Genomic DNA, 22,082 nt, shown 5'->3' on the forward strand with positions numbered 1-22,082 from the left:
CTTGATTAGTTTCCATACGTTGCTTCTTGTCATGCCTTCGGGCGCTTTGGAGAATAGCTTGACTCCCTCTTCTTTGTGGCAGCCCCTGAGAAATTGGAACACTGCTATCATGTCCCCCCTCGTCCTTCTCTTCATTAAACTAGACATACCCAATTCCAGCAACCGTTCCTTATATGTTTTAGCCTCCATTTCCCTAATCATCTTTGTTGCTCTTCTCTGTACTCTTTCTAGAGTCTCAACATCTTTTTTACATTGTGGTGACCAAAACTGGATGCAGTATTCCAAGTGTGGCCTTACCAAGGTATTGTAAAGTGGTATTAATACTTCACATGATCTTGATTCTATTCCTTTGTTAATGCAGCCTAGCACTGTATTGGCTTTTTTGGCAGGTGCAGCACACTGCTGGCTCATATTTAAGTGATTGTCCACTAGGACTCCGAGATCCCTCTCATAGTTACTACTATTGAGCAAGGTACCCCCTATACTATACCTGTACATTGGGTTTTTCTTGCCTAAATGTAGAACCTTACTTTTTTCCCCATTGAATTTCATTTTGTTAGATAGCGCCCAGTGTTCAAGTCTGTTCAGATCCTCCTGACTTGTTCTCAAGAGGGAACTTGTGACTACTATTATGCCATAAATGTTAGCATTCTCTACAAGTTCTTTATGTGAATATTTTTAAATTCTAAATTTCATTATGCATCTTTTTAAATAATTTTTAAAACTTGGATGCCACTCTGTTCTCACTGATATAATCTACTAACAATTATGATTTAACTAGCCTTTATCTAATTTCTAGAATTTGGAAGTAACAATATTCATTTGTAGGCTAAAATTAAAAAAATTAAAAGGGCAATTGTTTTTAAATATAGTTACATTTCCTAAAATAGGAACAAAGATCGTTGAAAATTCTTTCATATTTAAATATCAGTTTTCTATTTCACTATGAGATTCAGCTATCAGTTTACTGCATTTATAATATGAATAGAAATAAGATACGTTTTGTAATTCTCTTATCTTAACCTCTTAATGTACTCAACAAAGGTGTGCATAAGCACATCTTAACCCATCATTTAATATATTTAATCCAATAGGCTGTTGCACATGATGCTTAAAAGATCTAGAAATTTGACTCTTGACTAATATATTTTATGTATAATTTTAAGTTGCAACTAGTTGTCTACAGTTGGAAACTGGGTACTCATTTAAACAGGCCCTGAGCTTGCATGAATCTTAATTATTGGCACAATAAAATATAAATATGCAAAATATGAAATGATAAAACTAAAATTATTAAGGGCATGCCTGGCTGAAGTATAGGGTTTTTATTTATGGTAGAACCACCACTTTGGGACTTTGCTCGGGAACAAATGCTTTGTTCCATCAATTTGTGAATGCCAGAATGTATGTTTACTATATAGACCATTTGCCATTTTTTACAACTTAAAACTATGCTTTCTAATTGTATTTAAATGCTTTTTTAATTTCCCAAAAGTTTTAACTTCCCCAAACTAAGCCTTCTCAAACATACCAGTAGTAATGAGTTAAAACATCAAATGTGAACTATTAGTTCTAAGTAATTGTTTCATAGTAGAATACAATAAACTTCTTTCCTAAAAATACCTTCAAGCATTATTTCCAACAGATTGAAAAGCAGTTTCAGGATGTTCCAAATGTACTTTCTTTTGTTCTGATTAGTACACTGATACCAAAATGGCCAACTCACTAACTCCCCTTTTTTATTTTAAAGTTTTATTAGTTTATAATATACGATTTTTCCTATAAAAGTTGTTTCCTTACCATTTGAACAAGATGAGGCCTGCATAATTTGCAAGAAAAGTTCACAGAAAGAAAAAGAAAAGCTAATGATTTTTTCCTCCACACCAAGTTCAGTTGTCTGCTCTATGTCACAGCCAAGACTGTAAGTGATGATAAAGGCGATTTGCAAATCTGTGAAGAAATTTAAATGTTCAGGTAAAGCATGCAGTCGCTGAAATACAGCTAAATAGAAGGACTATCCTGGTGTCCCATTGTGACATTTCTAGGCGATGGGATGTTCTTTTTATGTGCGGAAAAACAAAGCAACATAGAAGGTTCAAGTGTACTTCCACACCATCCTCATTTTCTCCTGCTGCAATAGTTCCCACTATTGGCTCTTGTTCTCCACTGTTGCTAGTTGCTCCATCTGCCTCAAGACAACAGTGCAGAAAATTGCAGGCAACCGCTTTCTTCCTTCTATCTTCCCTATCATGCTTGCGTTTCATAGAGACATTTTTTTTAATCAGCTACTGGCGGCTGTTGATCAGGTTCTAAAGTTTTCTCTCAGTGCAGCTGGGAAGGAGGAGGACAGTGGCAAGCACAATGATGGCTTGGTTAAGAGGGAAATTGCTCACCCCACAGCTTCCAAGGAAATATTGAAAAACTGTCTTTTCAGTGTTTCTTTCAGAGCAAGACTTGCGCCAATAATTAATTCAGCTTCCCAAATTGTAGACAAAACCCACAATGTTGTAGGAACGCTGAAGGAAAGACCCAATTTCAGATCAGTATGGCTTCTACATGTAGAAGGAATTCTTGGGAACTAAACAGTGTAGTTAGTATGAAAATCTGGGTTTAATGTGACGCTCCATTACCACTGTATCCAATTCATACAGAAAGTCTCTAAGCATATTATTAGTAAAAATTAAATTAATTAAATATCTCAGGAGTACAATGAGATGTTCTGGCATTCCCATTTTTTCAGAACTTTCTATAGCTTCATGAGATTGATACAATCAAAAACCTTTCTACAATCAATGAAGCACATACAGCTAGTATTCAATGTATGATAACAATTGAGTCCCAAATTCCCATTGCTAAGCAAGGAAGTTGTTGAGTTTGGCCTCATTTTATGAGCTTTCTTGTCACACTTAAGTGAATCAGTGCAGTTGTTACATTAGTAACATAGTTGTTAAGTAATTGTGACTTCACCATTGACTTTGCTCGTTAGAACAGGCATGTCAAACTCGTGACGTCACGTGACATCGTGTGACGTATCGCGACTTTTTCCCCATGGCCGGCAGTGGGGTAGGTGCGGTTTCAGCTTGACGCATCTGGTCTGCGGGCCGGCAGTTTGACATGCCTGTGTTAGAAGGTTGCAAAAAGTGATCACATCACCCCAGGACACTGCAACTGTCATAAATACCTTCCAGTTGCCAAGCATCCCAATTTTGAGCAAGTGACCATGGGGATACTGTAACAGTCATGTAAAACAAAAACAAAAAACAGCCATAAATAAATTTTTAGTGCCCTTGTAACTTCAAATGGTTAGGGTTAGGGTTAGAAGTGCAAAAAGAAATCGAAAAGGAAAAGGAAAATGAATATGGAAAAAAAGATATTTTTTTTTCTTTTTTTGCATTTCTGATTTCTCTTAAATCTTATTTTTCAACTCTTTTTATTCTTTGAAATAACAGAAAATACTTGTAGCTTGGGTTTTAGATTTTTGGCAGTGGTTTGCTCTCTAACCTTGCCATTTAATTCCCAACATTTTGTTACCAGACTATTTAACACCATCACAGCATTTTCTTGTCCTATTCCTCTTTATATATACCTTGTGTGCCAGTATGGTCAGTTGGTTGTGTGATTGGTTGTTCATTTGGAGCTATATTTAAATTCTGAGCAGCTGATTGGTTCTCTGATTGGTCATTCAAATGGTCTGGTTTCTTACATATTCATATGCTGGATCTAAATCAATATGCTTGTTAATTGTTCTTTTACTAGAATTTGAGGGGCTGCCACGAAGAAGAGGGGGTCAAATTATTCTCCAAAGCATCAGAGGGCAGGACAAGAAACAATGGTTGGAAGCTAATCAGAGAGAAGCAACCTGGAATTAAGAAGAAACTTCCTAACAGTGAGGACAATTAACCAGTGGAACAGCTTGCATTCAGAAATCACTGGAGGTTTTTAAGAAAAGACTAGACCAGGCATGTCAAACTGCCTGCACGTGGGCCGGATGCGTCACGCCAAAACCATGCCCACCCTATTGCCGGCAATGGGGAAAAAGTCCAGATACGCGGCGACATGTGACATCATGAGTTTGACATACCTGGACTAGACAGTCAGGTATCTGAAATTGTATAGATTCTCCTTCTTGAGCAGGGGGCTGGACTAAGACCTCCAAGGTTCTAGCCTATTCCTATCCTATCTGTCTGTTCTATTCTATACAAGAAATAACAACCAGAATCCACTGATGGTCTTACAGAAAATATATTGGGTTTTCCCCTTTATTTATCTTGGGTTTCCCCTTGACTTTCCTTCCTTTTCCTTGAAAACAGAGATTTCTCCTAAAAGCCAAATTCAGTTTCAGTTTCATCATCAGCAAAGAGCGTGGAAAGAAAATGAAGAATACCAGGCTTCAATAAATTCACATGTGGCGGATGTTGGCATGGCCGATGATTTTTGTTCCTTTCCAGTTGAACTGGTATTGTTCATTGTCAATGTGGCTTGAGATCAGGGATTTTTGGTCGTGCCGTTTAACTGCATCGATGTTCACGAATCCTTGTTTTCAATTGCCTTCCTGTTCTTGTCTAACTTTTAATTCTGTTTTTGAAAATCAATAAGGTTATATAAAAAAGATTTAGATTTAGATTTAGATTTTATTAGATTTATATACCGCCCTTTCCCGAAGGACTCAGGGTATCCTTTACTGTTTTATCCTTTGTAATTATGTCACCACAGCATAGAATATAACTGTAAAGGCAAAGACTCTGCTGGGCTGCATTCAGTCTCTGGTCTTGGACACAACCATCAACTTTATAGCAATGAAATTGTTTGCATTGCCTCCTTCCAGGGTATATATACTTCTCCATCTACAATGAAATCTCATTATTTCCTGGGGAACTCCATCAAGCACTATCTGGGCCTGACTCCACTTAAGTTTTTTTTCTATCAGCCAGGTGCTGCCACCTGGTGTGGCACACACACAAAAAAGAACACTCCATAAAAGATAAACACAAGCTGTAACCACAAAACCCTCCCTTTCCCATACACTTCATGAGTTCCTTCTGATCAGGCGGGTGAACATTGTCCAATCTCAGAGACACCCTTTAATGCCTATAAAGGTAAAGGTAAAGGTTCCCCCGCACATGCGTGCTAGTCGTTTCCGACTCTAGGGGCCGGTGCTCATCTCCGTTTCATAGCCGAAGAGCCAGCGTTTGTCCAAGGACGTCTCCGTGGTCATGTGGCCGGCATGACTAGACGCCAAAGGCGCACGGAACGCTGTTACCTTCCCACCGTAGTGGTCCCTATTTTTCTACTTGCATTCGAACTGCTAGGTGGGCAGAAGCTGGGACGAGTAACAGGCGCTCACTCTGTTACGCGGCACTCGGGATTCGACCCGCCAAACTGCCGACCTTCTGATCGACAAGCTCAGCGTCCTAACCCACTGAGCCTATAAAGCATCTGAAAAGGCTAAGGAGAGTTTGGGGTAGCGGTTAAAGCACTGAGTTGGAAACAAGTTGTTGCAAACTTGCGTCGTTGTTGCTTGATGATGCGATGGCCACCAAACTAAACAGGTCTCTCCGGAAACCTTTTAAAATCATCCCAATAACCACCCATTCGGAGTTGAGCTAAGAAAAAATAAATCCATATTCTTATTTATTTATTTATTTATTTATTATATATTATATATTCTTCTCGAGGCTTCAGTGGAGGACCGAGGGCCTGCCTCTCTTCTTCCCTCAGCTTAAAAAGTATTTCGCAGGAATGTCATGAGAACAACGCTTAGGTCAGATACGCATCCCGGTCCGGAGCTTCCTTTGCAGGAAAGGCAGGCTTGCGAATCTGGGCAGGTTTGTTTTTTTTAATTTATTTCACACCCAACAGGGTTACTCGGCAGATACGGATCCTGGGCTTTTGCGTGTCGCGTGCACGCTGACAGGTTCCAGCTCGTCCTGGCCCCCGTCCAGCTCCCCTTCCCCCGGTCTTATTCCACCTCAGGGTGCGGTGGCGAGTCACGGAGGTGTGGGGGGGGAAGAGTTGTCAGTGTCACCGAGGGAAAAGGGGAAGTTGGTGCCGAGCGCCAAGCAGTTTTTGGAAGGAAGGGCCGCCTCCGCCTGGCGGAGCGTGTGGAAAACCAGGGCGAAGGGTGGGCTGGGCTGAGGGGGGGGGGGAAGGGCGGAGGGGAAAAAAGGGAAACGTTCCGTTCGATACCCGCCACCGCCTTTTGCACCAGTCCCGAAAGGAAGGGAAAAAAAAACCTCTTTCGGAGGCGGCTCCAAAAAGGAGATTGATAGGATGCTATAGATCGCGACCGAGCGTCTCTTCCAATCAAAACTACCGCCCTGCCTCTTAGGCGGGACCTCGGAAAAGCCTGAGGTAAGCCAGGCCAATAGGAAAGCCGTCTGGAGGCAAGGCGGATGGTTTGGCGAGACAATCCCCGGAGGCCAATCGCGCCGGGAGGTGTGAGCGGTGCCGCCCGGTTGCCGGGGTCGTAGCCAATGAGGAAGACCCGGATAGGCGGAGCTTAGTGGCGGGTGGCTCTGGGGTTCCGTGTGGAAAGGAGTGTTAAGGGGGTTCGGGTGCAAAGTTTAGTTTCAAACCGTCTGCAAAAGAGCGGCGGGGTGGTTGCCGCCGCTTCTCGGAACGCGGTTTATATAGAAGGGAGACGGCGCGGCGGCCGAGCCACAGAGAGGCGGTTCGTCGATAGTGACGATCACAACCTTTTTGGCCCGTGGGCGAGCCGGTAGCCCCGGCGCTGGTGGAGGATTACTGGGGAGACGAGCGGCGGCCGTGGCAGCTCGGCTGGCCGACGAGAGCGCGTTGCTTACCCCGCTCATCTTCCCTGGCAGATTCGGCGCCTTTGCTAGGCGGCTGAGTGGCCCCGCAGGCCGGCAGCATGGGCGTGGAGAGCCCGGGCGAGCGGCCGGCTCCGGCTCGGCGGCGGCACGGCTGCCGGCGGGTGCGCCTGATGTGCATGCTGGCGCTGACTTTCGGCTTCTTCGTGGTGGAGGTGGTGGTGAGCCGCCTGACGTCCTCCCTCGCCATGCTCTCGGACTCCTTCCACATGCTCTCCGACGTGATGGCTCTGGTGGTGGCCCTGGTCGCCGTGCGCTTCGCCCAGCGCACCCGCGCCACCAAGAAGAACACCTTCGGCTGGGTGCGGGCCGAGGTGATGGGCGCCCTGGTCAACGCCGTCTTCCTGACCGCCCTCTGCTTCACCATCTTCCTGGAAGCCATCGAGCGCTTCACCGAGCCCCATGAGATCGAGCAGCCCTTGGTGGTCATCGGCGTCGGAGCCGCCGGGCTGCTCATCAACGTCCTGGGGCTCTGCCTCTTCCACCAGCACGGCGCCGGCGGCGGCCACGGCCATTCGCATGGCGGGAACGGAGGGGGAAGCCAGCGCCGGAGCGGTGCCCGAGGCAAAGCGGAGCCGCCTCCCGGCGACCTACATAAAGAAGAGGAGACCAACACCCTGGTGGACAATTTCCACAGCTCCAATGGAGTCAGCCTGGAGAAGCTGGGTGAGCCCGAGGAAGGGGTTGGCGGGGGGTGCAGATGCGGAGGGGCTTCTGCCCTGATCTGATCGTGTTCAGAGGGACCTAGATCCAAAGCCTGCCTCGGAATAGTGCTCTTCTTAAGCCAGGGGAAAAAAAACACCTTGGGCTTGAATTCCATCTTGCCCCTAAAGGCGATAAAAGGATAGGTATACGGAGTCCTCCTGATCCAAAGGGGATTGTGACTTCCCCTTGGTCTGATCGTGGGAGAGATTTGATCCTTCGGTGATCTGCCTTTTCCTCTGTGATTGTGCCACGCTGACCCTAATTTACTGTCTTGGCAACCCACTGCCATGGTTACTGTTACCTCATCAGGCCCCAGCAGACACTTATAGAGCATCTTTTGCTCTGGGAGATGGCAACTTTTTCTCTAAACTGTTCTATTAATCATTTGTTCACTATATTTCCTTGATCTTATGACCTTAAATATTGCTGTAGGCCTTTCCAGGATTCTTCATTAGGCCGTAAAGAGGAGGCTTCTTCTACCTCATTTTACTATAATCCAGGGGTCTTCAAACTTGGCCCTTTGATGACTTGTGGACTTCAACTCCCAGAATTCCTCAGCCAGCGTGTCTGGCTGAGGAATTCTGGGAGTTGAAGTCCACAAGTCATCAAAGGGCCAAGTTTGAAGACCCCTGCTATAATCGGACTGAATTCTGAAAACCTAGAATATGGGAAATAGTCATTGATTACTTAAGAACAAAAAACTCTTTTTGAATTCCACTTTCACTAAAACACAAAAGCAAATACTCTGAAAGGTTTTAGATAACTTTCCTGTACTGTAGTGAATTTAACATAATTAAAATTGCCAAACAATGTTCCTTATATAGAAGAGAACTTCTTCAGTGTTCCTCTTCACTTGCACTTTTCTTCCATATATCTCAACAACTAGCAGCCTTTATGTAAAGTTGGTTCATTGCTTGAAGAATTTTTTCCAGCAGCAAAATTTAACATAGAACATTATTTATACATAGACACCAGCTGTCATGGTAGATTGGTATGCACTTCTCTCTGAGCATACACAGAATACTTGTCATTCTTTACAGAATTAGGTAGTCTATACCTTTTTTACTGACATGAAATATGGAGAAGCCATTGGAGTAGGCCACCAATAAGTTTTCTGCAGCATTTGTTCTGATTTAATTGCTTTCTTAAGTCTGTTGTCATTAAAGATTTAATCATCAAATCATCTATTTTTTGGACAAAATTATTTGGATTGCTATTTGAGAGCTAGTGCTGGTTCTTGCTCTTAATTTCTACTCCACCCTCTGCCATGGAGGTTCATTGGTTCATAGGATTGTTGCTTTCCTCTTGGGCCAACATACTTCACAGAGTGCGTTTTGGGGAAAAATAGGACATGCAAGTTCTCCATATGCCACTTTTATCTTCTGAGTGAAAGGCAAAATATAAATATAATAAAATAAATGCAGAATTGTTCCTTTAAGGGCTAGCTACATTGCAGATGTAGAACTTATTCCTTGTCATGGAAATTAATTCCTCTGGCAATGTTCTGTAGTCAATATAATTGTAATTTAGTTTAATATAGAAATATTGATTCATAATTTAAACAAAGTTCTGAGATTATAATTTCTAAAGCAGCTTGGTTAGTAGGATTTATTACCACTGTTCATCTGTTGGCATGAGTGTTATCATTTATGTAAACAACTGATTTTTTAAAGTTTGTATTTGGCCTTGGGATCATCGTTGGGTGATTTATACAGTAAGATCCATAGTGCTGGTATGATTATGCAGTTGTACTTGCACACACACACCCCTACACACACACACACACACACACACACACACACACTTAAAAAGTAGGTCTAGCTTGGGAAGATGATGCTGGAAATGCTTTTCAGAATGTTGATATTTATGGGTAATTATTCTAAGAACAAACATGTCTCCTTAAGAAGTTCCTGTAGTGGCTGTTAAAGCTTGAAAGTTTTAGGCTCACATCTTTAGCTAGGAGCACATGTACAGCATTCCTGGTATATTAATACATATATAATTGCTGTTTTCAGCACATTGGGAGTTGTAAAAACCATTATAGAGGTGGAGTCAGTTTAATGAAATGAGTGTGGGAGATGATTCAAGTTCCTCCAGTTACATTGCTGGAATCATTGAGCCAATAGCATTCTTCTCATCAGTATCTATAACATAACTACTCTTAAACCCATTTTGTAATACAATACACAGACAAATGGTCTCTTGATATAATGGCTGTTTTGTCCTTTTTGTTTTTCAGTACGAAAACAATAGCTTGTTTTTGCCTGCAGAATGCTGCTAATCCAAATTTAGAATGTCACTGAGATTGTGGGCGAAAAGGCAATTTTCATTCCCTTTTGTTCCATCTGCAGTTTTATATAGTTCCTTCCCCAAAATTTGGGTTTTCTGGAAAAAAAAACAATGTAGTTTTTCCTATGCAATAATTATTTGTTTTGCATGTTGGTCTTACTATAGTCAGCGTGTACTGTATTTGGACAGTATTTTTGATGTGAAAAAAATTTAGTCTGTTATATGATGTTCAAATAAACAACCTTTATTGGGAAGCTCAGAACTGATATTTTGAGTAGATTTTTTTCTCAGACGATGATGCTTCATCATTTTGTCCTTTTATTAGCTTTCTTTAATGTAAATGACCTACATTCTTTCAGGACATTTTTTGTACTAAAATGCTACTTCATCATAGTATTTTTGACATTCTTTTGTATGCAATCATTTCACTTGGCAATTTTCTGGTTATTTTTATTGGCTTCAATTGTCTCTTTTTTGGATTAGGCACTGTGAGTAAGGCTTGCCTGAGACGTTGGCTTGAGCAGATCAAGTCTTTCTAGCATATCCTCGGGGACTAACCATTGAGAAGCTAGGTTCATGAGTATATGCATAGTGCGCATGTGAAAATGCCTCTAGTTTCTTATCTATTTAATCCATAGCAGGTGGTCTTCCACTATAATTCAGCCTAACCACATGGGGGCTAGCTATAGGGAAGAACAATGATTACTTTCTTTAATTTCCTTGCAGCTTTTTAAATTGATTTACCTCTTCTTCTTCATTGGAGATGGCCTTGGGATTCTTGCTTCTCAAAATCACTTGAAAAGCAAACATGAATAAACTCAGAAACTGCCAGACTTCCCTGAATAGAAAAGTTTGTCTCCCTTCCCTCCATCCCATCTTCTGGAGGAGAATTCCCTGGAAGTAGTGCTAGGTTTTACAAGAAGAGAGATTGATGAAAATCATTTTTCTGGATCATTGTGAATCAGTTCAGGATACTAGTGTGATTGGAAGCAAAACCTAATATCAAAATCCAGAATATTTTGCATTTCACTTATGTTGTATCAGTTACTGCACTTAACAGTATAAAATGATGGTCAGGATATGTTAACTGATGCTCTTTTGATGTTTTGATTTGAACTCCCATATACTAGCATGGTCAACAGTGAGGGCACCTGCTTTCATTTTTTTAGTCTTAACAATTATTTCTCCTTTTGACTGATAATTTCCACTGCATCCTTGATATGTCAATGAGTATGTATTCAGGCATATATAAATCATTGTATCTCTGTAGTGGTAGTTTTTCTGTGTACGTATATTACAGTGAGCGTCTTCTCATTTTTTTGAAAATTGTTCATTATGCTCAAGAGAACAGATTTTTTTAAAATAGCAAATTTCTTAGTTCTTTCTCCAAAACTTTCAGTATATGCCTACAAATTTCCTTTTTTTTCTTTTATTCACCTCTTAACTATGATGATTAGAATTCTGCCTTGATTAGTTTAATAAATCAAGGAAAGCTAATGAGTGCTTGAGCAAAGAGATTGGCTGTGAATCATAAAGCAGCCTTTCACAATGTGGAATTCTTCAGAACTGCTAGCCACTCCCTTAATTATTTATTTATTTATTTAATTTATATACCGCCCTTCTCTCAAGAGACTCAGGGCAGTGAACAGGGCAATACATAAAAGTTAAATACAAAAATTAAAATTAAGATTATTAAAACATGATTAAACAATGCCCATAAATAATACAAATTTAAAATTGAAGTTATTAATAAAAATCCCAACCCGTCCCATCAGGCCAGGCCCGCTTGTTTAAAGAGATGGGTTTTAAGGTCGCGCCGGAAGGAGCGGAGATCGGGTGCCATCCGGAGCTCAACTGGAAGATGGTTCCATAAATCCGGTGCACCCACAGAGAACGCTCTCCCCCTGGGGGCCACCAGTCGACACTCTTTGACCGGCGGCACCCTGAGGAGGCCCTCTCTGTGGGAGCGTACTGGGCGGAGGGAAGTTGACGCCGGCTGCAGGTGCTCCCCAAGGTATTCTGGACCCATGCCATGAAGGGCTTTGTAGGTCATTACCAACACCTTGAACCTCACCCGGAAGACAACTGGTAACCAATGCAGCTCGCGGAGCAAAGGTGTGACACGGGAGTATCGGGAAACTCCCAATACAACTCTCGCGGCTGCATTCTGTACCAGTTGGAGCCTCCGAGTGGTCTTCAAGGGTAGCCCCATGTAGAGAGCGTTGCAGTAATCAAGACGAGAGGTCACGAGCGCATGAGTGACCGTGCGCAAGGCATCCCGGTCTAGATAGGGCCGCAACTGGCGCACCAGGCGAACCTGGGCGAACGCCCCCCTAGTCACAGCTACAATATGATCTTCTAAAGAGAGTTGTGAATCTAGGAGGACTCCCAAGTTGCGAGCCCTATCTACAGGAGATAATGACTCACCCCCCATAATGAGGGGTGGGATATCCTGAATGTCCCGAGATGCCGGTATGCACAGCCACTCCGTCTTGTCAGGGTTGAGACGAAGCCTGTTCCTCCCCATCCAGACCCGGACCGCCTCCAGGCACCGGGACATCACGTCGAGGGCATCACTGGGGTGGTTTGGGGTCGAAATGAATAGTTGGGTATCATCAGCATACTGATGATACCCAACTCCAAAACCACGAATGATCTCACCCAGCGGTTTCATGTAGATGTTAAACAGAAGGGGCGAGAGGACCGACCCCTGAGGGACTCCACAAGCGAGAGGCCTCGCAGTCGACCTCTGCCCCCTTGCCAACACCGACTGCGAGCGTCCCAGGAGATAGGAGGAGAACCACTGAAAAACCGTGCCTCCCACTCCCAGTGTTGCCAGTGTAGCTGGGGATTATGGTAGTTCCAAGGTATCCTGAAAGCCTTAGATTGAGGATTGCTGCTTTGAAGCCTTTGGTCTGAACCTAATGTCAGGACCTAGAGAAGAACCATTTGTCCAACTTAAAAAGGATTGCATCAGCAGTCCTACATAACATTCTATTCTAGTTTGCCACTTAAGATTAGAATATTTTGAAAGGAGAGGAGAATGATTTTGTTTGCTAAAACATTAACACGCTGTAAATAGGTTCAGGTTATGGAAAAACTTTATGCTCCCTGTTCTAGAGCCCTGAAGAGATCATTATTGTCACCATAAGGCAGAGATAATAACTTAAATACTTCTGGATCCAGATTTCTGCTAAGAAAACTATTTTTAATTGATCTCATTCACTTATTATATTAACATAATGTTGCTAATTCAGTCACAGATTTCATATTTGCATAACAATGTTGCTCTTGTCTTTACAGGTGATGTAGTAAAAGACAGCCAAATGGAGTTGCAACCAAATGGAAATATTAGCAATCACTCCTCTATAGACATGGAGCTCGACGAAGATACCAGTGCTCAGCTCAATATGCGTGGAGTGTTCCTTCATGTTCTTGGAGATGCCTTGGGTTCAGTTATTGTAGTAGTGAATGCCATAGTATTTTACTCTTACTGGACTCCATGCCCAGAGGTTGGGGATTGCATCAATCCTTGTGTTAATGAACACTGTAAAAACGTCACTCAGCCTTCTCCAATGGAACTAGAGCAAATCTCTTTAGCTGGTCCTTGTTGGGTTCTGTATTTAGATCCTGCACTTTGTCTGATTATGGTGTGCATTCTACTCTATACTACTTATCCTCTGCTTAAAGAATCTGCTCTTATTCTTTTGCAAACTGTTCCTAAGCAAATTGATATTCGCTCTTTAAATGAGAAACTCCGTAAACTGGAAGATGTAGAAGCTGTCCATGAATTACATATATGGCAGCTGGCAGGAAGCAGGATAATTGGCACTGCTCACATAAAATGTAAGGATCCAGAATCCTACATGAAAGTGGCAAAAGATATTAAGGAGATTTTTCATGATGAAGGGATACATGCAACAACCATTCAGCCTGAGTTTGCCATTGTAACTTCTGATGAAGGTGTAAGTAAATGTGAATTTCCCTGCAGAATCCAGTGTGCTCTGAAACAGTGTTGTGGGACTCTGGAAAAGGCTACAGGAAAGAAGATAGAAAAATCCCCTTCAGTTAGTATTTCTTGCTCCGAAATAATTATTGACTCTCCACATCACAAAGCCCGGAGGACTAAATCAGAATGCATACCTGCTATAAAATTAGAAGCAGAGCCTAATCCCAACAAACAGTTTGAATCATCTTTGTAAAGTTATACTGAATAAAGTATGGCTTCAGCTACAAATTAATTGCAAGAAAAAAGACCATTACTAAAAAGAGAAGTTGCAACGAAATGTAGTTATTGAAGTTCAATCCTTGTCACAACAGGGAAATCCTGTTGAAAAGAACATGCCGTCCTGATATAACTTAACATTTGTGTTAACTTGAGGCTAAATGGCACAACATTAATGCAGAGCCAGTTTCAACTTTATGCCTGATGCATTGAATTAAAAATTAAAATGATTCTTCAGTAATCCCCTTTTCCCTGAAATTAGTTTGTATTAAGCTTATTGGGATTGTTCTTTCTGCTTGTTGATTTGTGTGTGTGTGTGTGTGTGTGTGACCTTTTTAAAAATTACAACTATCAGAAGAGGACACCAAACTTGATAGAATCGTTTCAAAAGGTTAATCACTTAGGACATGGTTACATTTCCTATTAAATGAAAATGAACACTATTTTGAAACAAATATATGTAGCATTAATAATGGCATTTTAAAATATGTCAGTTCCATTGACAAATATCCCATATTTGTATTGGCCCTGTGACATAACAAAAATCAGCTTACTAAATATGAATTGGAAAATTACTTGCATATCACCTGAACTGTAAGATGTAAAGACAAAAATAGGTTACACTTTCCTTTCTTCCTTATTATATAAATCTTAGAATTTAAACTATAATAGAGTTTGCTGGGACTAGAGAGCCAGAGCTGGTCTCTGTCTTAGCAGTATTATCTGTGGTGTACCGAAAGAGAGAGAGATTGCATCTGATTTTTAAGTAAAAAAAATGGAAAAAATGTAACACATCAAATTCATCAGCATACGTTTGCTAAAATGTTAATATATTTCTTACTTTTGTAAACATATTTATGACTTAACTGAGCCATTTATTTTTTTGGTTGGATAAAATTACTTAGCTGAAACATTCAATTCATAGGGAATTCTAGACATCAGCCTATGGAACAAGATTGCTGCCTGCAGCACTGGTTCAGATATCATGATACATTTTATTTGTGAAGAGGGAATGAATTGCAGCAAACCTGGAGCCGATGGCCACATGCTTTCTCTCCAGCCCATTCATGAGAACTAATGACAATTTTTTGCTTATTAGCTTCACTTTGGTGTTCTATCCAAATCCTAAACCATTATTTTAATTTATTTTCAAAATAACATTCAAGGAATTCAAAAATTCAAGGAACGTGATTGAATTGGATGGAATTCTTACAGAGAAATATAGTTACTGCTAGCCACAGTTTGTCAGGTTTGGAAAAGCCCCAAAGTAATTTATCAAAAGAGAAGCAAATACTTCTGGGTTTTCTTTTAGCCATATAAGAGGGGACTGGAAGGCATATGAGGAAAAACCTTTATTCCAATTGTAGTAAAACCATTTTCTCCAACTATATTCCAGATGATTTGCACTATCTATAGTATGCCCAATAGTTAGGAGCAATGAGATAAATTAGTTCGAAACGTTTGGAAAGCACTAGATTGCTGGACACTTATTATAAATTATGGTTACTGTGATGTCTGAACAACCTTCAGTCAGTACTCTTACCTGTACCAGTTTGCATAGTCTGATGCAATTCCTGTCTAATTCAATCTGAAAGATTTTAAAGGCAATTCCACAAAGTACTTTGTAAAATAGAGGAGAGCGTCTTCTGTTAGTCATTTGTACATGGATTTATAAACCTCTAGCTTAAATATGGTTCCACTGGTTACATGTTTTAAGCTGTAAAGTAGGCCTAATTACAAATTCTCAGTTGACTGTCAATACTGAAGCATTTTTAGAGCTATTAACATTTTTTCCAATAGTTAAAAGATACTAAAAGGCATAGAGAAAAGCCAACAAATAAGGAATTCAGGTGTGGTAAGTGTTGCAGTCAGTCTTTATATTACAAAATAAAGCTATTACATAGTTAACATTATGGTGTGTTACATTTGACTTCTAAAATGATCAAATACGAGCAAGGCATTTGTGTTTCTTTTGTTTAAATGCCACTTGTTAATTCCATACATCATTCCAAGCATGAAATAATTGTGTGATATAATTCTCATGTTGCTAGCCTGATTGAAAAAAAATGTTTTGAAAATCTGATGTTTTTCTATTTTATGGACAATGTAATATTTACAGAGCCAGAACTGGAAATGTGCAAGCATGTATGTATGTATGTATGAATACACAAAAAAGCTAAATAATATTATAAAATATAAATTAAAAGTTTTGCAGCTAAAGCTTCATAATTTTTGAATGCTTTAGTTTGTATTCATTAAAAATTACAAACCTCACTTTTTAACCTTTTAGCATGAACTGGCTGATTTTATTTAGGTTTGTTTAGACAATGGAATATACAGTAATAGGCTGTTTTTGATTTTTATTTCTTTGAAAAGAAACTGTTACATCATCTCAGTAAAGCATGAAGTTTAACCAATTTTGAGTATGTAATACAGTGATAAAATAGGAAAGCATCTTACATTTTTGTCAGGTTTTGTCCAGCTTTTTATTATACAACAGCTTGTTTTTGTGGCAGAATATGTTGTATCATACCTATTTCACTGAATGTTTCAGGAATATTAGCCAGGTCATTCCTAGTTATATCTGAAATAAAATGGAACATTTTAAATATCTTTAACTACAGGATGCTTTTTCTTTATGTAATTGATCATATTGAATAGTGGAGCCAATTTTGCAAGCCTTTTTTTTCTTCTGATTGGCACTGTCGGGTGTGTGTGTGTGTGAATGTTTCAATCAGAGTTACACCAGTGATTGCGGACACATTCTGCTTAATATATGTTTTCGTGATAACCACTCTACAATAAATGTGAGATTGCTCTGTAAATCTATTTTGCTGCAATTTCACATGATTTCCCCCCAAAAGTTATAGTGTATATATACATCATGTGCTTTTAATCACAAATGCATAATTGATCAAGTGCTGTGTCATTCTATGATATGTAAATACTCAAATGATGGTAAGTGATTATCTTTTACTACTTCAGTGTTTGAAGGAGTTGCCTGTAAAAGAAAGATAATACCTTTCTAAAGCAGGACTATGTGTTTAAAAGTGTTACCGAAAGTTTTGCAAACTGCTTCAAAACTAATTGAAAACTACTGCTCCAGATCTCTCTGTTAAGGTTTGCTCTGCTGTTAGCCATGAGCACTGGGAAAACTTGCTGTATGGAGCTTGTAGCTGGGGCCTGTTTTGGAGAGAACCGAGTACTGAGTCTATTGAATTAATGGGAAACAGTGGGGATAAATGCACTTTTTGACACTTCTCCTTGAAGGGGGAAATCATTTTAACTTTGCATCTCCTTTTTGATTTTTTTTTAAAGTTTTATGAAACATGTATTGCATATGTAAGGGTAGTAAGTACCATATTTAAATATGCTGCTTTAATTTCCCAACAGCATCATTGTAGCATTTTTGGGACTCTGGCTTATGTTTACAGAACGTACAATGTAGATTGTTTCTATCTTTTACTAACTCATTGCCTCTTGGTGGATTGAATGGTACTAATACTTCATGTGCCTGAAATAAGGTATTTGATCATATTATTCTTCTGTGTTAAACCAAATGTAGCCTTACTGATAACAGGAGCTTTCATTCATTTGTATGATATTAGGTTACATTATTAAATTGATCGTGTGAAGATCACTTCCATGTTTTAGAAATATGTGAGCCTTATTTTTTTTCTCCACTTGCTGAATTTATATATTAAAATATTCTGAAGCATAGCCTCCAAATCCACATGCTCTGCTGTAGGGAGGGAGGCAACCTTTTGCACTCTAGGGGTTGTGTTTGAAACCATTGTCTGGGAGATCTGGGTGGTATATCTGTATTGATTATAGTACTATCGATAACAATGAGCTTCTGTTAAACCAGTCATGCTATGGTGGTTTTTTTGCATATAAATTAAAGATTGAGAAGGAAATAAATGTTGCTAAATAAACTTGATAACTGGCACAGTACTTTGTCTCCCCCTCCGGTTTAACAGCTCCTTCACTTGCTAAAATCCTTTGGTGAGGTTAACATTATCTAAATAAAAGGAGGTTTGGCTAAATGCAGAATTTGTATGAGTGTTTACACAAGGTTTTAATTTATCTTAACATCTCGAGCACCAATTCAGCTGGAAGGGGAATGTTTGTCAAGTTTTTAGTCCAACTAATCTAAAGCCTTGGTATTTCCTAATTGTCTTCCATACAAATAACTAGCTTCAACTCTGCTTTCATATTTTTGAATGTCTTTCGAGACAAAAAAAGAAAATTCAAGCCCTGACTGCACAGTTAGATGCAATATTTTGTACATGTACAATCATTTTAAAAATAATAAAATGTAATCTTCAGAACCATTAATATACTCTGCAATAGCAGAGTATATTCTGTGGAATCAGAAATCCCACACCTAAATTTAGATGTTTCGTTTAGTCACAGCATTTTCAATAGACTACTCTGCATTCGACAGTTTAACGTACAAAATGTAATCAGATAAGTAGTCCATCTTTATAGTAGCTGGAGTCAAAGCAGATGTCAGAATCTAGCTGATAATAGTCGATTCAAAATATTAAAACAGGATTGGGCCTAGTTAGTATTTGGGATGCCACTAAGAAATTTTAGGGTTATAGATTATACTGGGAAATAAAAGAAAAAACCTCAAGAGTGTTATGACAAACAACTTCCATATCATTTCAAGGAAATATATGTGCTCACTTAGCACCTGTTTAGACCTGAAGGAGGCCTTATTATTTACAAGCACTCAGGAAAACAGACATAAATGGTTTACTTTACAATTCCATTATGTGTCATCAAGTCAGTATTCATTATTAGCAGCTGCGTAGAGAGATTTTCTCCAGGTTGGTTTATTACTTTGCAATAGATGATGAATGTTGACTAAGATTAAAAGATGTGTCTGAGTTTATTTTCTTCATCAGTCTTTCTGCCATTCCTTTTTTTTTTTTGGGTACCACACCTGTCAGTTTGGCATGGGGATCAGGATTAAACTGATGTTTCAAATGTTCTGGGAGTTGGGAGCTGAAGAATAAAAATCAGAGTTTATATTAATTAACTGAATAATGCATTGTGAGAAGTGATATCTTTAAACCATTTTGAAACTGTGTACTATCCATTTTGTTAGATATTTCCAAATTCTAATATCATACAAAACCAATGTTCTGCATAATTTTAGAAAGCTCCAAAGAAGACTTTTTTGTCTTCTTGTAGGAAGGTATTTTTGACCACCTAGATTTAAATCAAAGCTTCAAGATGATGTGATCAGAAGCAAACACAATATTTCGAATAGGGATGTCCCATAGACTTATGAAACAGCTCTAAAATAACAACAATCCCATCCTCAACCCTATGTGTGTTAATTGCTGATCTGGGAGGTGTATTTGATTTTGGAGATTCTAAATGCAAATGTAATGTTTATTTTCCACTAGGTCTTTATTTTGAATTTTAATTGCACAATCATGTTTTTTGATGCAGTTGTGATAAAACTGTATATGCAATACTGTATTGAGTCCTGGGATTTCAAAAGTACACCCAATGCTATGGATGCTAAGTAGGTGCTGCTACTACTTGGACAAACAAGTGGGTGCTAATACTTTATTAGAGACAGTATGTCTTCCCGGGGAAAAAAATCTGAAGGCATTTGTATACTTAAACTTATTGCCACCAAAGCTGCAGAATAAGATATGTTTTAAATAACACAAGGAGGAAGCAAACACTTTAAACAGAAACTTAAAACAGTCTGAAGTGATTATGTATGAATAATATATCAATACTATGTTAATCTATTGAAAGAGCCAGTTTGGTGTAGTGGCTAAGGCATAAAGCTAAAACCTGGAGACTGAATCCTGGTCTTAGGCATGAAGCCAGCTGGGTGACCTAAGGCCGGTCACTCTGTCTCAGCCCCAGGTTGGAGGCAATTTATTTATTTAGTTATATTTATATACCGCCCTATTCCCTGAGGACTCAGGGCGGTTTACAGGGAATTAAAAATCCAAAATACAAAAATTAAGAACCAAATTAAAAAATATTAAATTGACCCTGTACTCAATTAAAAAGAACCCCAAATTAAAAATTTCTCCTCAGTCTGGGCCCGAGAGCTCGAAGAGCCAGGTCTTCAGGCCCCGGCGGAATGATCGGAGGTCGGGGGCAGTTCTCAGCTCCACCGGCAGCTGGTTCCAGAGGGCAGGCGCTCCCACCGAGAAGGCCCTATCCCTGGGTGTCACCCGCCGGCAATCTCTTACCGGCGGGACCCTGAGCAGACCCTCCCTGTGGGAGCGCACTGGGCGAAGGGCGTTTGATGCCGGCAGCAGGTGTTCCCTCAAATATCCCGGACCCAGGCCATGTAGGGCTTTATAGGTGATAACCAGCACCTTGAATTTCACCCGGAGGGCAACCGGAAGCCAATGCAGCTCACGGAGTAGAGGTGTTACATGGGAGTATCGGGAAACCCCCATTACAACTCGCGCGGCCGCATTCTGCACCAGTTGAAGCCTCCGAGTGGTCTTCAAGGGCAGCCCCATGTAGAGAGCGTTACAGTAGTCCAAACGGGAGGTCACAAGCGCGTGAGTAACTGTGCGTAGGGCGTCTCGGTCCAGATAGGGACGCAACTGGCGCACCAGGCGAACCTGAGCAAAAGCCCCCCTGGTCACGGCTCCTATATGGTCTTCGAAATTGAGCCGTGAATCCAGGAGGACGCCCAAGTTGCGAGCCCTATCGACGGGGGGTAACACCTCACCCCCCATCATTAAGGATGGAATAACTTGGTTAACCCGAGATGCCGATATGCACAGCCACTCAGTCTTGGCGGGATTGAGACGAAGCCTGTTTCTCCCCATCCAGACCTGAACCGCCTCCAGGCACCGGGACATCACGGAGAGGGCATCACTGGGTTGGTTCGGGGTGGAAAGAAAAAGTTGGGTATCATCAGCGTACTGATGATACCCCACCCCAAAACCACGAATGATCTCGCCCAGCGGCTTCATATAGATGTTGAACAGGAGAGGCGAGAGAACCGACCCCTGAGGAACTCCACAAACGAGAGACATCGGGGCGGATCTCTGCCCTCCTGTCAACACCGACTGCGAGCGGCCCTGGAGGTAGGAGGAGAACCACCGTAGGACGGTGCCTCCCACTCCCAGCCCCCTGAGACGCCGCAGTAGGATACCATGGTCGATGGTATCGAACGCCGCTGAGAGATCTAATAGGACCAGGACAGAGGAGCAACCCCTCTCCCTAGCCATTTTCCATTTCTGAAAAAATGGAAAAACCTTGTCAAAAAAATGGAAAAACCTTGTCAAAAAAACTCCAGGGACTTGTCCAGGCAGTCGACTGATTTCAAAGGACACTTCCCCCCACCCCCTGCAAAAAAAATGGTGGCATTGACAGAAAGGAAGTTATATTTTATGGGCAAGGAATGATTTGGCCAAATGAGCCAGCCTGTATTATAGGCCCATAGAAACAAAATTTGTTTATTGATTTAACCAATTTATATAACTGCCCATCTCAATGACTATGGGTGGTGGACAATAAAGAAATTAAAACATACATACACAAAAATGAAAATACACAGCTGCCAAAAAAAACCCCAACAATCATCAACATAGACAGGAGATGGGTCCCTTTGTATACTTGGAACTTCAGGTCTGGGCACCTTATTTTGCTATATTCTGATGAGCAGTTTGTTTCTGGGCTATTTTTCATATGTTGCATTTAAAGCTGAATATAGCCCAAGTCCAGTTACTTTGAGGAAAAATGGATACATCAGAATTTTGGCTGACATCTGGGTAGCATAGAAAATAGTTGGGTGATGATTAGAGTTCTGTAGCTGCCCACAATGAAATCACTCTTGGGATACATAATTTTTTTCCCTCATGCATAATGTTAGAACTTGAGTTATTCTTAGAAACTAGCCCTGGGATTAACTGAAAGGAATTTTTTTCACAAGGAGTTAAACTGAACAGTAAAATTAAGTGTCAGTAGTAACAGCAGATAATTTGGTTGGTTTTAAATAAGAACTATACAGGTTTATGATGATTTGTGAT

General features: G+C 40.5%; 1 protein-coding gene across 1 annotated transcript; it reads left to right on the forward strand.

Annotated features, from left to right (window-relative positions):
- The first annotated feature begins 6,535 nt into the window (after positions 1 to 6,535).
- Positions 6,536 to 18,075, forward strand: SLC30A1 (solute carrier family 30 member 1). Its single transcript, XM_081313077.1, has 2 exons — positions 6,536 to 7,496; positions 13,128 to 18,075. The coding sequence occupies exons 1-2, from the start codon at positions 6,872 to 6,874 to the stop codon at positions 14,024 to 14,026; spliced, it is 1,524 nt and encodes a 507-aa protein (XP_081169203.1). The 5' UTR covers positions 6,536 to 6,871; the 3' UTR covers positions 14,027 to 18,075.
- Positions 18,076 to 22,082: the final 4,007 nt, after the last annotated feature.

Source organism: Vipera berus, assembly GCF_964194415.1.
Source record: "Vipera berus genome assembly, chromosome: 1".
NCBI lineage: Eukaryota > Metazoa > Chordata > Lepidosauria > Squamata > Viperidae > Vipera > Vipera berus.